Source organism: Brachycentrus maculatus, unplaced genomic scaffold, assembly GCF_059751285.1.
Source record: "Brachycentrus maculatus isolate JH-2025_06_01 unplaced genomic scaffold, ASM5975128v1 h1tg000313l, whole genome shotgun sequence".
NCBI classification, from domain to species: Eukaryota; Metazoa; Arthropoda; class Insecta; order Trichoptera; family Brachycentridae; genus Brachycentrus; species Brachycentrus maculatus.
In genome coordinates this window covers 347813-367330 of record NW_028281063.1, presented here as the reverse complement: position 1 = coordinate 367330, position 19518 = coordinate 347813, and the positions used below count along the sequence as shown (strand labels likewise).

The 19518-nt window shown below is 34.0% G+C and overlaps 1 protein-coding gene across 2 annotated transcripts in view; it reads right to left on the bottom strand.

Annotated features, from left to right (window-relative positions):
- Nucleotides 1-17571: 17571 nt before the first annotated feature.
- Nucleotides 17572-19518, bottom strand: part of LOC148304533 (uncharacterized) — a 38992-nt gene continuing 37045 nt past the window's right edge. Inside the window, exon 6 of one of the 2 annotated variants that reach the window (XM_088268143.1) lies at nucleotides 17572-18426. In XM_088268143.1, coding sequence (XP_088124269.1) covers nucleotides 18291-18426 — 136 coding nt within the window. In that variant the 3' untranslated portion in view covers nucleotides 17572-18290. The remainder of the gene's footprint in view (nucleotides 18427-19518) is intronic. The other variant, XM_088268142.1, reaches the window with a different exon arrangement.

Here is a 19518-nt window from a genome sequence, read left to right as displayed (position 1 = left end):
CATATCGCTCACTCCTTTCAAGAACGTCATAAATCAAAAATCGACAATTTTAAGTTGTGCATACTTTCGGAATGCCCAGAAAATGTACTATATCTCAGCAAAAGTGGCATATTTTTAACTTAATATTTACCCGCTACAGGGCAGAAAGTGTTGTTTTTATATTTTGAAGAAAAGGTATTGTTAAAAATTTTTTTGAAATTTACTAAATATTTTTCAAATGGAGAAAAAACCTTCAGGTTTTACCTAAAAAGATCTGTTGCACAGTAAAAAGTTCAATAAGTGGCTTGATATTTATTTTTAATACATTGTATTATATTTTAAAACTTTAAAAACGTTCTCCTGAAAAATCAACTTTTTTGATTTATGACGTTCCTGAAAGGAGTGGGCGATATGGTAAATGTGTAAAGTAGAACCCAGTCAGGGATCAAAAATGACTTAACTGAAAAAATACTTTATTGGAAAGATATTTGTGTTAGTGATTAGTTATATTCTCTATTTTTTCTTTTCTTGAATGTTTTTCGCAGATACTTTGTGGCACATTTTACAAAATCTTTATAAAATTAATTTGATTTATTTTCACCACAATTTTTTATTAATACAATTCAACCTACCGGTTTCAACAATACTTTGTCATCGTCAGGGTTTATTTTAAATAAAAAACATTAAAATACTTTCACCAATAACTTCCACACACTCCATAAAAATCTTAAATGTTATTTTTATTGTAGGTTGAATTGTATTAATAAAAAAAGTTGTGAAAAATAAGTTAATTAATTTTATTAAAATCTATTTTTTTTCTTTAAACATTTATTGATTTAAGCTTCATGTACAGAAAATAAATAAGTACATTGGCGGGCTTATTGCCAAAAAGCAATATCTTCCGAATAACCAAAAACAGACTAGTGATATTGATCAAAACGTTTGATACTATGTATAGCTAAACAGTTATATTATTACAAGCGTAATCAGAGGGTAGATAGTACTTGAACATTTAAAAAAAATCAAATTAACATTTAAAAAAACATAAATTACAAAAGATAATAATAAGGAGGGCAAAGGAAAAAGGGAGTTTAGGGAAGGAGGTAGGGGAAAAACTAAGGGAGGAGGTTTGATGGGCAGTTAGGATTCTAATGATAATTACAGAAGGTGCATTTTTTACAAGGAGAGGTAATTCATTCCATAACACGCTTCTTATCTTATTTTTTATATGCCTTTTTAACTAACTAACTAACTAAACATAACGCAGCTTCCCCGCAGGGGTAGGCAGAAAGAATAGAACGCCACACCACTCTGTCTTTGCAAACATTCTTCGCCTTTTCCACGTTCATGCATTTCCTCATATATACCCGACGATTATTACCACTCCTACCACTTGACCTGACCTGACCACTTTCAAGTATTTGGCATACCAGATCGTGCCAATTTTTTTTAGGTCTTCCTCTGCCTTTTTACTTTATGAGTTTTTACTGTACCTTTTACAGATTTATATTTTACATTTTCTCTATTTTTCTCTTTTTTGTTATTTTCTCATTTGTTTTTCAGTCTTGTTAACCTTAATTCCATGTCCCAAAATGAGTAGATAATGGAATTACATAAGTCCATACGAAATACATATATAAGTCACATATATAATATTCCCGATTACTCATCGGGAATACTACATATGTGACTTGTGTATGTAATATGTTTCAATAAATAAACATAAAATCAATTTTAATCGACTCTCATTCAATGTGTTTTGAAACTATTCGAGTATTTCCAAACCAATCAAAATATGAACGACATCTTTCCGATATATTTTCCGATCCTCTATAAATTGATTGTAAAAATTAATTGCTATAACCGTTCCAATACCGTACTTTGCTCGACTCATCGTTAGATGCGGTCATAGCTACAGTAACCTGCAAAGAAAGGCTTTGGCAATATGCGGACCTGCAGTATCAATGGATAATTGGTATTCTGATTTTAGGACCTCAGCGCACAATAAACTTTTTTTATTAAGGAATAACCCGCAAAAGTTTTTTTTAGAGGATTATCTGCAGATGGGATAATTAATGATAATAATGCCGTCAGACAATCTGAAGATTTAAACCACAAAACGTAATGGTTTAAAAACTTTTGGGGATAAATGTCTTTATCTTCTTTTTTTGACACGTTAACATAGATGAAGAAGAATGTGGAAGCCTTGGTATTTAATGTACTTATGACCTGTCATAAATTATCCATCTGTGGTTAGATTGGATTTTTCTTTATTTGGCAGAGATCCTTTTATTTGGATGTATGCAAGATACTGACCGTATTATTTTACACACTGAAAACGCGGTTTTCTGCAAAAAATATTGAATATTATGTTTTCTCTATTAAACTCGCATGTACATCGTCATGAGATTTATGATAAATGTAGGAGTTCCAAAATTGAATTAGTGTGGCTGTCAGTCATGGGTAGAATGGTGAGTGTTGCATGTGTGTAAAGTGATCACTTAATGAGCCTATGACATGTCATAAGCCCTATAAATACCAAGACTTCCTTATTCTTCTTCGTCTATGTTGAGATGCAAAAATAACCCCTTATTGGACAGTGACTCCAAGATTTGTGAACAATGATTTGGACCTACTCAAAATATTCTGGAACTGGTCAATATATGAGTTTAAAACAAATATAATTTTTAAGCGACTCTTTGTATGAAAAACGATATATATATATATATATATATATATATATATATATATATATATATATATATATATATATATATATATATATATATATATATATATATATATATATATATATATATATATATATATATATATATTATATATATATATATACATTTATATATATATATATATATATATATATATATATATATATATATATATATATATATATATATATATATATATATATATATATATAATTATATATATATATATATATATATATATATATATATATATATATACTTATATATATATATATATATATATATATATATATATATATATATATATATATATATATATATATATATATGTATATATATATATATATATATATATATATATATATATATATATATATATATATATAAAAATATTGGATATTTTACCCAATATATCTTCCATTAAGTATTTTTTCAGATCAACTCAAAATTATTTAATATTTTGAGCAAATGATCATTTACATTTGTATCTACATAGATTAATCCTTCGACTACGGAAGTCCTCGCAGGGGAATTATTTCTCGAAAGTGGGAGGGGGGGGGGGATTATTAGTCAGTCTGAAGGGGCGAAGCCATCAAAAACAAAACGTTCCGGAAAAATATGGCCAGATGATGGAAGCAAGTATACAATGCGTGGGTAGGTAGCTACTTCACATTAATTTCCTCCGTCAAGAACGGCAAATAATGCGATTTTGAATACGCCTCGGATAAGTGGCTACAAAGCGGTTCTCAAAGTGTGCTGCGCGGAGCCCTGGGACTCCTGATGACGACCGTCAAGAGTCGTTCGTATTTTTTTATTTTTTATTTTATTTTAGGTAAACCAACAGCTACAAATACAAAACAATTAACACAAAGCCAATTTTAGGTCTTCACATATATTGTATTGACATTTAGAACACAAAAATACAAAAACGAGACACGCACTTGTTATAATTGTAGTGGTGATATTCTTTATGTTAATACCAGTAAAACACCAAAGTAGATGACATCATGGATCGCGTGTTAAAACTCTAAAGGCAGTGGGCAGGACATATTGCAAGACAGGTCCCCACAAGATGGACCCCAAGAGTTCAACGATGTAAAACTTGGGAGAACAAAAGAGGTGTCGAAATACCCCAAAAATATGGTCTGACAACATTGTCGCTGTCGGGAGTAGAAACTGGTTGGGAGCAGCAACCAACCGGAGGAAATGAAAAAAAGGGGAAGAGGCCTATATTCAGCAGTGGAGGTCAGAGGGCTCATAAAGAAAAAGAAGATTCTTGTTAGAAAAGTAAGTAAAAAACAGAATAGCAGACCAATACAGCGTACGAGTGTTCATGCGGAGTAACCAAATGTAACTTATGATATGATATGTAAATGTAAGATTCTTCTCAAGTCAGGAGGACCATGACATGGCACGCACAGAAAGTGTAGTCTTTTATTTCTTCTATCTAGAAATCCAGCAGCTATAAAAAATCTGCCCAAATGATATAGAAAGTACACCGAGTGAGGCTTTCCTCAACGTGTTCAAAGAACTGAAGAATTTATCATGTACAGACATTGGCAAGACTTAAACCATCCAAGTGTAATTCCTGATGAATGGACTCGTTGGTGCATCTAGCTGTCTGTGAAATTTGGAGCAAACACCACATTTCGAAAGCGTCAATTTTTCTCCTTCCTGCTACTTTTATGGTCCATGTTTCAGCAGTGTAGAGAAAAATGGAGTGGACCAAACTCCTGACAAGCTTTATCTTGGTGTTGTTACTCACACTTCGGTCTTTCCAGATTTTAAATTTTTTTTTTGAAATAAATCAATTAAAATCAAAGCAAAACCTAGTTTTATGTTCATTAGAACATTAAACCAGGTTTTACTTGTTTAAGTGCTCCACAAAATATATCGTATTTTAAAAGCTTCCGTCGCTCAAAAAGTTTGAGAACCGCAAGCCTACAGACATGTTATACTTATATGTTAATACACCAACATATTGAGACCAGTGAACATCCATGTTATGTGGATATATTTCTTAATATGCTTTTTTTATAAATACGTCACTGGAATTTTTCGTAAATTTATTAATACTCGTAAAACATCCTGGAATCAGGTTTTCCCAACATAGATCATTATAATTCCAATATGATAATATAAACATACATATTAACAAACTTGACATTTTGCGTATTTTTCTTGAGAGCTGTTCTATTGTGTTCTAACTCCATACACGCATGAATAAATCATATTCATACCTTTACCTTAATATAATATTACAATACCATATGCTGACGGATTTCCTAACCAATATAACGAGTATATTCGTATAAATATAATACAATTTAATATATGTGGGGCAAAACGTTGTATGATGTAAGGAAAGAATGCACGGCTGAGATAAGAATTATCGATAAAATTAAGAAAGGCGTGTTGGGATGGTTTGTGTATGAAAAAAGGATATATTGACAAGTATATGGGGCGAATGTGGTTGGTAATAGAAGCAGAGGTAAGACCGAGGAAAATTTGTCAAAGTCAAGTATTTAAAATACTTGAAAGTGGTCAGAGGAAGAGTCGGAATAATCGGAGGGTAGTATGAGAAGATGTATGAATGTAGAAGAGGCAAAGATTCTGTGCAAAGACAGATTGGTGTGGCGTTCTATTCTCTCTGCCTACCCCTATGGGAAGTGGCGTGATGGTAAGATAGTTAGTAAATATACCTATACACGAGTTTACCTTGGCCATAAATACGCCTAAAAAAATACAAATATTTTTGTAAGGAATAATTTCAAACCCAGACTTGAATTTTCCGCCTCCGTAGTGTAATGGTCAGCACGGCTACCGTACTGGAGGTCCCGGGTTCAATTCCCAGGAGGAGGTCAAATAAATAAGTTATTTTTCACTCTAATATTTATTCAATATTTTCCTGGACTGGTACATGAAGCGGAGGGCTGATCACCTTTCCTTCGCGTGTTAACATCAAGATAACACTACGTTTATATGATGCAGTGCCCTATCCACCGTCGGGTGCAGGTGGGGGTTTGAAGAAGATGAAGAAGAAGTAGCTGTGCCCTAATGAGCATTTGTATCTAGATTTTATGCCAAAAATGTTGAAAACAATGAGATCTAACATTTTCAGTACGTCACTCTACAATATTTTTCTACCTGCACCCAATTTTCCTACAAGAAGCTTAATTATTTAGTTAAACTTCACGTACAGAAAAAAATGAGTACATTGGCGGGCTTATGGCCAAAAAGCAATATCTTCCAACCAACCAAAAACAGACTAGTGATATTGGTCAAAAAGTTTGATACCATATATAGCTATTTGCAATCAGAGGGTAGATAATACTTGAACATTAAAAAAAACATTAATTAAAAATTATTGATAATAAGGAAGGCAAAGGAAAAAGGCAGTTTATCTAGAAGGCACTGATAATAATAATATTTAATATACACGTACATGCACTATGGGACAGAGTACCTACACAAGTCCTTTAAAGTTCCTTCTTTATACAAAGTTGGCATCTATTGAAGGTATTCAGATCTCGCATAAACAGCCTTTCAAGCAAATACATTTACCATTCAAAGCCCCTCGAAATAACATATGGAAGTTGAATTGGATGGAAGAATTATATAAATATTATTAAGGGGGATATTTCTTTGAATATAGACCGAGATTTTGGACTTTCAAAACATAACGAATACAGCGTGGAACCTCTCATAACGAGTAATTCGCATAACGAACAAAAAAAGTTAAAAAGTTTTTTTACTTTATAAATAAATATTTGTGTTTTTATTATTTGACACAAATATTTCAATTTCGTACTATTTCTGTCAGCCTAAGCGGCTCATTATTAGAAATATGTACCAAATTGTGGTAGAGTGGGTTCGAACCGAGAAACTCTGACTTAAGAGTCGGCGACACTAACCACGCGACCACAACCCGACACATGTTCCCTTAACGAGCGACATTTTGCATAACGAGCAACATTTCTATGTTGCTCGTTATGTGAAATAGAAAGTCCCTTTTTCAGGACATTCACTCGTAAGCAGGGACTTCCGCGGCTTGGGAAAGAGTTACCAAGAGGACCCTAGGAAAAAAAACTTTGGCCAGAGTGTTGTCGAGTGTGATTTTGAAACAGTAACTGTGGAGTCTACAGTCAACGAGATTGTGTCATTAGCCAATATCATGGGACTCGCGGTGGAAAACGACGATTTAGAATAGCTTGTGAAAAAGCACAGCCAAGAGCTGACCACCGAAGAGCTTATGGAGTTGCATCGTGTTTCACGGCAATACATTATGGAGAAGAGTTTGTTCATGAAGGAGGAGGAAGTAGCAGAGCAACAATCCTCAAGCATAATAAGGGAAATATCTGAGTGTGAAATATTGGTAAATGGGGAGATTTTGGAACAGGTAGATGATTTCATATATTTGGGTAGTATGTTTTCTAGGGATGGAAAGATTGATAAAGACATAGAAAGGAAAGTGAATGCTGGGAACAGAGTGAATGGTGCACTAAAATCAATTTTAGCAAATAAAAATCTATCAACGGAAGGTAAACTGGCAGTACACAATGGAGTTCTGGTTCCAACCCTTATGTATGGAAGCGAAGCATGGAGTTGGCAAAAGAAGGATGAAAGCAGACTGAATGCAGTCGAAATGCGATCCCTCAGACGAATGTGTGGCAAAACGATGTTTGATAGATGTTCGAATGATGAAATAAGGAAAGAATGTAAGGCTGAGATAAGCATTATCGATAAAATTAAGAAAGGTGTGTTGAGATGGTTTGGACATGTGGAGCATATGAGTGAATCAGGTATGTCAAATACTTGAAAGTGGCCTGTTCAGGAGTCGTAATAATCGTCGGGTATGTATGAGGAGATGCATGAATGTAGAAGAGGCAAAGAATGTTTGCAAAGACAGAGTGGTGTGGCGTTCGATTCTCTCTGCCTACCCCTGCGGGGAAGCGGCGTGATGGTTAGTTAGTTGGTTAGTCTGAAAGCATGGGAAACTGTTGCATCGTACAAGAAGAATCATGCAAGAAGAATCGCCCTAATAAGGAGGTGGCTACTCATGGTACAAATTTATTAAATGCTAATGCTGTGACATATTTTCGCCAAATTTTAAAATATTGTCAGAAATAAATATCATCAGACAGTTTTCTAGTTAAAATGGATTAATTATTTGTCACAAATTCATATTTTTTACTACTTTTTTTTCAAATCTAAATTATATTCCAAGTTGTTACACTCCTTAACAATTTAAAAGTAATTTCATTATAATAAACGTTTAAAAAAATATTTAAAATTGATTTTTCTTTCGGCATGGGACGTATGTATTTTCGTATTTTACATTGATTTCTATAGGATAAAAATGTTTCGCTTAGCGAGTAAGAAGCTGGAACGAATTATGCTCATTATAAGAGGTTTCACTGTTTGTATAAATCTCATACATTTATACGAATACGGGATTTTCCAAAAAATATATTCAGCACCCTAATATTCGAAGAGAGGCGCTTTCTATTCCTAATAATACACTAAACTCCCCTTTTACACTTTTTATTCCACGATTACACAAAAAAAGGAAAAAATAACTTATTTATACAAATTCACTTTGTGGTATAATAATAGTAATATTGAGTGCGTCGAAACACGTGCCAAAACTCTTCTTGTTTCTTTTTATCCTTATCCGCGCCCAATGCGTAGGGCACCGCAAGTGCAGTGCCGTGTGCATCATTGATAACGATCAACTTATGTAAGTTGATTGTTAATTAAGTATGTGAAGGCAAGGTGCACAGTCTTGAGCTTCAGGAACCAGTCCAGGGCAATATTAAATAAATATTAGAGTGATAATACCTATATCTATTTTGACGCCCCTCGGAATCGAACCCGGAACATACGGCACGGTAGCCAAACGCCGTGACCACTACACTATAGAAGCGGAAGAAAGTGTGTCAGTATATTTAGTACAGGTTTTTCATTTCAAATTGGACGTTTTAAAATCAAATTGGGCACCTTATCAATCAAATTGGACTTGTTATAAAACAAATTGGACGTTACATTGTATTTTATAAAAAGTTTGAATTTTTAAAAATGTACTCATGATTTAAAGTAGTATTAAAAATCTTGTCTTAAAACTTAAGTACACATCGCGCGCACAGACTATGACAGCGCGCCACGCAGGCTTGCCAACTTGACGACTAACGCACTTGCTAGTCTTGAGAATAAAATATGTGGCCAGGAATTCACACTGACAATTTATTAATTTATTTTTTTTAATTCTCTCTTTTGTATAAAATACAATATACTTTTAACGTCCAATTTTTTTTTTGTAAAACGTCTTGTTTGATTTGTTAGGCGTCCAATTTGGTTTGCAAAACGTCCAATTGGAAGTGAAAAACCTGTATGATAATGTAAGCCGCATGGTCAACCTAACATATGAGCGCTTAGTAGGCAAATAGACTAGCCTTAGAAATTTTCCATTTCATTTCCAAACTATATCCAAAGTGTCTATCAGATTATTTGTCCCCACAAAATTGTATTGAAAAAAGTTTAGATTCGTTTTTTTTTCTTTTTCTACTTTTTGTTCAACGTTATAAAAAGGTTCCGCCGGTATTTCTGTCACTAACTTGTCAATTTAAAAAAAATTGGCGTACATAGTTTCGTATATTTCATTGGATAAAAAATGTTTAGAATGTGTAACACGTACATACTGGGCGGGCTTATTTTGGCTTCACATAAAAACTCCATTTTATAGGGAAAAGATTTGAAGTTTTCAACACCTACTAGTGATGGCCACACAGTGCGTAGTGCTAAATTGTAGCGCTATGTTATATCGCTCACTCCTTTCAACAACGTCATATATCAAAATCGTCAATTTTCAGATGTGCATGTTTTCGGAATGCCCAGAAAATATACTATATCCCAGCAAAAGCGGCATATTTTTAACTTAATATTTACCCGCTGCAGGACAGAAAGCGTTGTTTTTGCATTTTGAAGAAAAGGTATTGTTTAGTTATTTTTTTAAATATACCAAATATTTTTCAAATGAAGAAAAAACATTCAGGTTTTACCTAAAAATATCTGTTGTATAGTAAAAAACTCAATAAGTGGCTTGATATTTATTTTTAATACATTTATTATATTTTTAAACCTTAAAAACGATCTCCTGTAAAATCAAGTTTTTTTATTTATGACGTTGTTGAAAGGAGTGAGCGACAAGTGAAGGTAGGTGTAGGCTAGCTACGGCTTATGCAACACCGCTTTTCATAACCCTACTCAGGCTTCAACTTTTTAAGTTTCATAGCCTATGCCTACTCGTGAGTGGATTTACTCTTTATGTAAACATAACTTTAAAAAGTTACTATAATTTCATGTAATTCATGAGTCAAAATTCTAGGCAAAAGCACTCGCTCTAGGCAAAAACACTCGCAAGTGAAGGTAGGTACTCTTCTTCTTCTTTATGTATCAAGTCAGATCCCTCCTAGTCGACTATCACTTGAGAGTATGTGTCTTTTGCCTCTGGCAGCTATAAATAACTACACTGATCGTGGTCCAATCTCGTATATTCCAGAACCAAGAGATCTGACTTCTGCCCACATTTTGTCGACTTTAAATAAATTTTTAATTCAATTTCAATTTCAATATAACACTATATGAGGAGAATAGTCTGGAGAACCAAACCAAAAAGTAAGGTTTCATAATTAAAAAGAAATAAATAATAATAAAGATAAAAGATAAATTTTAATAACAAACAAGAAAACACATTGATCAACAGAAGTAGAACAAAACTGCCCACCCTCCCATATTGACACTTATTTATTTAACGGTTACATCTTGCAAACACTACAATTGTAGATTACCTTTGTAGGTACGTACGATTTCAGAAGACTACATTTTTATCGTAGTATTATTTATCGCTACATCGTCACTCTCCAATTAGAAACTACTTTCGAAATAAATAAAAAATACAAGGTAGGTACTAGCTATTGTTAACCTTCAGTATAATTTCGATTTTTGGGTAGTTTTACGACAGCAATTTTTTTCTGTAGTTATTTTCGTCCTTGCGCGTGGCACCAGAGTTTTTGTATTGGATTCACGCATTCGAAATTCCGAATGCAGCGAGGAAATCGCACGTTTGCAGCCAGGCTTACAAAAATATATTACCTGTATTACATTCTTCAATAATTAATCTATGGTTTAACTTACCTCAATCAGGGAGAGATGCAATATAAAAGCCGTTAGAATATTTGAGTTTTACCATTTCTTAAATGACATGGAAGATGTGTAAAAGCGGGTAGAATGTTTAGAAAATCAGTAAATTTCTATAGAAATAGACAATAATTATAGTGTACGGATACAGATCATTACTAAATGTCTAAACCCTTTTATAAATGTCGCGTTCCTCGAGGTCCTCGGGTTATCCGAATGCTTTTGAAGGATTCTGATAATTAACCTTTCCAGGAGTACAATAATTTATGTCCGACTTTCTCTGGGGAGTGGGTGTTTTTTTTCATTAAATATATAAAAAAAATATATAAAATCTTTGTATTATTGCGATAGAAATTTTGTAAAAATAATTTAATTAAAAAAATAAAGCTCACCATCTCTAGGTTTTATTTTATGACTAAGTTAAATACAAATATCCACAGATGTCATTACTATACAAATTACATCATACCAACTGACATATCGCTCACTCCTTTCAAGAACGTCATAAATTAAAATACTTGATTTTTCAGGAGAGCGTTTTTAATGTTAAATATTATAATACAATGTATTAAAAATAAATATGAAGCCACTTTTTGAACTTTTTACTGTGCAACAGATCTTTTTAGATAAAAGCTGAAGGTTTTTTCTCCATTTGAAAAATATTTAGTATATTTGAAAAACAATTGAACAATACCTTTTCTTCAAAATGCAAAAACAACACTTTCTGCCCTGTAGCGGGTAAATATTAAGTTAAAAATATGCCGCTTTTGCTGGGATATAGTACATTTTCTGGGCACTCTGAAAACATGTACAACTGAAAATTGTCGATTTTTGATTTATGACGTTCTTGAAAGGAGTGAGCGATATAGACTTCGACGTTCATTAACACTTTCCGGTCCCCCAAAATTAAAAAAAAATATAGGTAGAGTTAAATTCCAATTGAAAAAAAATACTTTTGTCCTCTGCTCCACATACTGTTGTAATAGATATGAGTGACAACAATGTAACCTTGGAAATTAAATAAATAATACCAATGATAAAAAAAATATCGAATAACATCCGACATGGGACTTAAGAAGAAAAAATCGATGTCGAATGAGATTCAACATTGGACCAGTAAGGGTTAATGTCGTTACGCCTTTGTGGAAAATTCGCACCGACGTTCATTTACGTCCATACTCCCGGAATGGTAAATACGACAGGTATGTTGATATGGACTGGTCAGAGACCGACACTCCACAAAACAATCAGAGCTTTAGTCCGGGAATTTAAAAAAAATCCAGAAAACTGTAAATGTAGATGGTTTTGCCTCTATGTTTATTACAGATGAATTTTTAGCCAAAATGGCCGATGTGTACATCCTCAATGTCAATCAACAATGTCATATATCAAAAAACTTGATTTTTTTCGGAGATCGAATTAAAGTTTAAGAATATAATAAAATGTATTAAAAATAAATATCAAGCCACTTATTGAACTTTTTATTGTGCAACAGATCTTTTAAGGTAAAACCTGAAGGTTTTGTCTCCATTTGAAAAATATTTAGTAAATTTCAAAAAATCATTCATTCATTTCAAACCTTTATTCGCACCTCAATGATGCATAGAGCACTGCATCATATAAACGCAGTGTTATCTTGATTGTTAACACATGAAGGAAAGGTGATCAGCCCTCCGCTTCAGGTACCAGTCCAGAGTAATATGGAATAAATATTAGAGTGAGAATAATAGAGTATTTAAAAAAAGAACTAAACAATACTTTTTCTTCAAAATGCAACACCTTTTGCCCTGTCGCGGGTAAATATTAAGTTGAAAATATGCCGCTTTTGCTGAAATATAGTACATTTTCTGGTCATTCCGAAAACATGCACAACTGAAAATTGTCGATTTTTGATATATGACGTTGTTGAAAGGAGTGAGCGATATACTACTACTACTACTACTACCATCACGCCGTTTCTCCGCAGGGGTAGGCAGAGAGGATGGAACGCCACACTCTTCTGTCCTGACATACACTCCTCGCCTCCTTCACATCCATACATCTAGTCATACATGCCCTCCGATTACGCAGACTTTTGACACCGCCAGATTTTAGGTTCTGATTGATCTGATCGTGCCAAGTCTTTTTCGGTCGTCCACGTTCTGTTTTCCCTCTCACATTAGCCACATATATTTTCTTAGTCATTCTCTCGTTATCCATTCGCTCCACATATCCATACCACCGCAAAGAACTCTTCCTAATCTTTTCAATTATTCCTCGTTCAGCTTTACATTCCTTTCTTATATCGTTGTTTTTAATTCTGTCATACAATGATTTTCCACACATTCGTCTGAGGGAGCGCATTTCAACAGCGTTCACTCTGCTTTCATCCTTCCTTTGCCAGTTCCATGTTTCGCTTCCATACATTAGTGTCGGTACTAGCACGCCGTTGTGAACCGCTAGCTTGGCTTCCATGGACATATTCTTATTCCCAATCACTCTGTTCAAAGCACCATTTATTCTATTCCCTGCATTCACTCTTCTCTCAATATCCTTATCCACTTTTCCATCCCTTGTGAACATGCTTCCTAGATATAAAAATTCTTGCACCTGTTCTAGGGATTCATTGTGCACGATAATCTTGTATTCTGTCAAATCTTTCTCTCTTTCAAACACCATGACCTTTGACTTACTTTCATTCATTGCCAGATCATTTTCCATACATACTGTAATAATACAATTACTATATTTTATTTATTTATTTAAATCTCTAGCTCAGAGGTGAACAAATCTCTTTATATTCTCAGGGTGTTAAAGCGTGGATCATCAACTGCACACAATCATATATTTACTTAAGGAGACAACATTCTCATCAAATGAAACAATTCAAATTAATTACAAAATGTTTTATTCACATTTGACCGGTTAGGAAAATTTCTAAATGAGCAAACAAGAAATATAAAATAAATACTACATTTACAGATAAATAGTACCAGACGTAAGTATCTAATTGATTGTATCGGTTATCTATATTTTTATTGACTAAATGGAACGACTGTACCTAAGTATTTGTAGTTTTGTGATGACGTCATACGGGAGGAAAGAGGCATCCTGTTGATATGGACACAGGCCACAGATGTTACAGGAACTCCGGGTTTGATGCGATGCGAAGTAAGGCAGCTATGGGCGCTGGACTCATGGAGTCGAGGAGACTTCGGGACTGGACAGTTGTATATCTGAAGGCATGACGGCATAGGATGTTAAAGACGATGACGTGATTATTAATATGACGCCAATGCACACGTGTTGGAGAAATCACGTCTGGATAGAACCACGTGGCAATAACATAAGGCGTCTGTGAGATTGGATTTTCTTGAGTGACGGGGCCATCATCTGATATCTGGTAGTGATTTATATCATGGGAGTGTCCAGATAAACACTCCTGGAGAACATTATTTTGTACGAGGATGTAGTAGCGTCGTAGTGACCTCCATTTTGTAGGTTAATTTTCGTTTTCACGCTCACTGAATAGGAATAATTCAACAACTATGAATTTTTATGCACTTTTACAATTTATATTACTTCTATCAACAGTGTACTTGTATAAAAATGTGATGCAACGAGAGAATTCTCGGCAATCAACTGTTAGCGTCTTCACTCTATGAAAGTAATTCCCGGAATGGTTTCGATCAGGGTGTGGTTTGCACTCGACGCACTGAGAGCGGAAATGGCCTACTTAAATATAAAGGAGTAATATTCTTCGACTATTACAATACATCATACATTCTTGACACTATTAGTTGCAAATCCTCCGCGCTGCTCGCTAGCAGTACGGCGTCATCCGCATACAGCAAGCAACTAACAGTTATATTCATCATTTTCGCTCCGACTCCCATACTTTCAATCTCTTTCATACAATGGTCCATATAGAGATTAAACAACCATGGTGACATTACACATCCCTGCTTTACGCCTTTGGATATTGCAAACCATGATGTGATGTCCCCATTCACTCTTATACTAGCTGTGCTGCCCTCGTAGAGGGAAGCAACTGCTTGTATAAGTTTATTGTCTACTCCATATTTTTCCAGCACGCTCCATAATTTTATCCTATCGACCTTATCATACGCTTTCTGATCGATATAAATATATGTAAATACATGCGGTCGTTAAGGTGTTTACATTGTGCATTATGGTTGGACCACCTTTATTATTATATATCTAGGAAAAACTGCGTGGGTCTTGTAAGAAATAAAAATGAATACAAGTATATGAAATGTTTATTAACAAGATGTAACAATATTTTCATTAAAATAAATAAAGGTATATAAACTAGAATACTTACATGATAGAATGATATTACGTTCTAATTATTACATACATATTTTAAATTACAATCTAATGGCACTAAATATGTTATAAATAAAACATAACATTGTAATAATAATAATATTGATAATTTATATAGCGCCATCTTCGTAAAATACTACCCCAAGGGAGGTTCATTGTGATTGAATTAGGGAAAAAGAGATAGTGAAAATGATGTAGCAAACAATTGTGTATTTAGTTTTTTTTTGTTTCCTAAAATCATCTGTGAAGGTCCTCACAAAAAAGCTTTAAATGCAAATCTGTTCTGTATACTGTATTCTATCGATATCTTAATTAAAGTTGCGACAAAATGTGACCAATCCTGTGTTAAACCAATATGAAATCATTAAATCGCACCAAAACGTAACAATTTTACAAGCTAGAATTCCTGATTACTTAAAATCATTTATAATGGAAATATAACGTTTTGGTGAGGACCTAGCGAGTGTTTTTGCCTAGAATTTTCACTCATGAATTAAATGAAATTATAGTAACTTTAACCGGATCCACACGGCTCGCATAACCGTATGTGTTTTAATAAAACATGCCCCATACGCGGCTGATATAAGCGTTTGTGTTTTCACTTTGCTCCAAGTTTCGAACCTCAGTTCAACTTGGAGGGATTTTTTCATGGTGTGGAACTTTGGATAAAATAATATGTCAATCCTTGGCCTTATGACATCTGTTGAAATATCTGACTAATAATTTGTAACATCACAAGGATAAATAAAAGAACAGATCCCTGATTTTTCTTGCGGTCGGTAATTAGTCCGCGCCATAATCATGCCCTATATCTGTCTCACTCTCGACGCTACGCATCGCCAGTGGGTAAGAGTGACACACGATGCGTGCTTTGATTTATTTATGTTACGATCTAATTTGTTCATATTACGATATATTTCAAGAATAATGTGACACACGTGTATTATAGAGTACCAAAAAGGCACAATGAATCCCATTGAACGTTTTTGTTTAGGAAAATAAATCGTTTCATGACTAAATACATGATAAAAGTAATCATTTAAAAAATGGCAAAATACCGCCGCGCACGAGCGTCTCTTAGGAACAAAGTTAACGCGGTTAAAAGGTTAAACATAAAGAGTAAATCCACTCACGAGTAGGCATAGGCTATGAAACTAATAAAGTTGAAGCCTGAGTAGGGACATGATAAACGGCGTTGCATAAGCTGTAGCTAGATTTCAGAATCACTTGAACGTTGGGTAATTAAAAAAAATAATAAAAATTTGTGAGGACCTCCACATGTCACTCTCACTGTTTCTAACTTCTGGTGGAAGAGCATTCCACGTCATCGGTCCGGCGACAGCAAAGACACGCTCACTTAATTTAGTGCACTGCTTGCGAGAAATGGTAAGATGACTTTACCTATAGCAGTTGTTGTAGCCGATTGAAGCGTGAGATGTCAACCAATTATTAGGGAAAACATCTCTTTTAGATACTCTGGAGGCATTTTAAATATTGATTTATCATGAGTCGACAGAGCTTATACTCAACCCTTTCGGGAAAGTGTAATCAGTTAAGTTGGTAAAGTAGATCTGTACTTGAATTATACTAAAAGAATATGAACTATTACTGTAACATCATAAAAATTAAGATTTGATTGCTACTATAGATGAGGGACAAGTCTACCAAATAATTGTCAGACCCGCACTCCTCTGTGGCTTCGAATGCTGGGCAATGTATAACAACTACTCTAGGCAACTAGAAACTGCTGAAATGCGAATGCTTAGATTGTCAGCTGGAGTGTCCCTTAGAGGCTACATAAAGAGTTCACACATTCGTGGAAGCCTGGGTGCAACAGGCATTAATAGTAAGATAGAGGAAAGGCAATTGAGATGGTATGGGCACATAGGACATAGAGAACCTGAACATGCTGTAAACCAGGCTATCGCCATGGATCTTCCTCGAAAGACATCTAGAAGAAGACCAATAAATTCATGGATGCTACAGAGAGATAACATGATTCAAAGGCATGGCCTAGGTGACGTTGTCCATGATAGAAGGACCTACAACCTGAGGACAAGGAGAGCTGACTCCAGCAGTCTACAAAGACGATAAGCTGGAATGGAGCCAGGAAGAAGAAGATAATGAGGGAATATTTTCATGAATAGATGTGGCGCAGTTCGTATGGGTAGGGCGGTTAATATTCAATATACCTAAGTATAATTTATCTTAAATTTATATGTATATATATAATTTGCAAAAATATATACAATTGTCCTTGGAAACTATGTTAAGTATTACATACAAATTATTCATATAATAATGATTAATTACTGACTATGTATAGTTCACCTGATGATTTTTTTTTAAGTGTTATTACAAAAAGTGAATGATAAGAAGAGTATCATTAATTGATTCACCTTGTGGTAATATCTATCCATTTTTAATTAAAATTTTACCTGTTAAATACCACTATTTCTTAAAAACCATTGTCACACGTGTTCAGATGCATTCTGCACCAGTACGGTGTTTGAAATTTATACAGAATGCATCGAAACACTATGGATTTTAAGAAATGGTGGTATTTCTTCTTCATCTTCAAACCCTCATCCGCATCCAATGGTGCATAGGGCACTGCATCATATAAACGCAGTTTTATCTTGATCGTTAACACATGAAGGAAAGGTGATCAGCCCTCCGCTTCAAGTACCGACCAGTCCAGGGTAATATTGAATAAATATTAGAGTGAAAAAATCACTTATATTTATTTGACACTCTCTTAGGAGTCGAACCTGGGACCTCCAGTACGGTAACCGAGCGTGCTGACCATTACACTACGGAGGCGGACGTGGTATTTACCAAGTAAAATTAAAATTTAAAATAGATAAGGAGTGTTAAAAATTATTTTTTTGCATAACTCAATCACTTGAATTTAAAATTAATCATCTTTTACTGTATATAACACTTCAAAAGTCATGAAAATGAATGTTAAATCGAAGCACTGAACAGTATTGTCGTTTTGTATGAAAAATAGAAAGTCATCTCTCAAAAAAATTGCACAACGATTCTATGGAGGTGTCAGTAGAGCATTATTGCTCCGTTGGACTTTTCTTCAAGCATCGGAGCGATGGGGTCCTTTTCTCGTTCATCGGCCATGGCGATGATTAGCGTGATGATGTTCAAGACTGAGATTATAGTAGCCCCAACAACAAACCTGGAATCAAAATCAATATAATTTATATTAGAAATTAAAAAGGCAATTAATAATAATTTACAATGAATAAATACACAAGTACAGTGAAACCTCTATCTATCGTTTTTAAACGGACCTAGTGAAATAAACTATGAATGCGGGAAAACAATGAATGCGGGATAAAGAAGTCAATACACAAGGACATACCGTCCTCCCAATCTGCATAACCATTGGTAGGTTGAAATTTTAAGAATACAAGTTTTAGATGTTAATAAATGTATTTATTAAATAACAAAAAAATACAAAGTTGAACAGAACCCAAAGATCTTCAGACTTCTTCTGCTGTATCCATCACACAAGCTTTCGATAGTCTGTATCCCACACACAGGAATATTGTCGTCGAATGTAACAAAATTGAGAAAATTTAAAAGAATGTAAAAAAAACACACAAATTATATCAAATATGAAGCATAATTCAAACGATGAATGCGGTAAAATGGTGGATAGAAACGATTGATGCGATCTATTTTTGTATGAAATTAATTTAGGGTAGAAGAAATAAACGACACATCCGGGAAAACGATTATTCGAGGAACGATAGATAGATGTTTCACTGTAAATGGTTTTTCTAAAAGTCCGTTATTAAATATGTTTCCAATCACTCATCATCCCTGATCCCTTTTGACTGTGACTGCCAATCAACACAAAAAAAGCCACTTGAGATGTACCCAAGCTCCTTTGCCTAGCCGTCAAAATATTTTGAATTTTGTTAAGTAGATAGTGTTTTAGTATTAATCAATCTTGATAAAGAAGCGGTTAGCTTCGAAAACGGTAGACATTATGATTAAGTTATAATAAAATATTTATAGTGATTTTAAAACAAAGTTATATTTTAATTACGAAATCAATAATTACTTTTTAATTTGTCAATAAAAATATCCTTCCATAAAATACTTTTATACTAAGTGACCCAAAAATGCCAGCCACGTTAAAGAGAAGTCTATCAAATAATTGTCAGACCCGCACTCCTCTAAGGCTCCGAATGCTGGACGATGTACTGCTCTAGGCAACTAGAAACTGCTGAAATGCGAATGCTTAAGTGCTCAGCTGGAG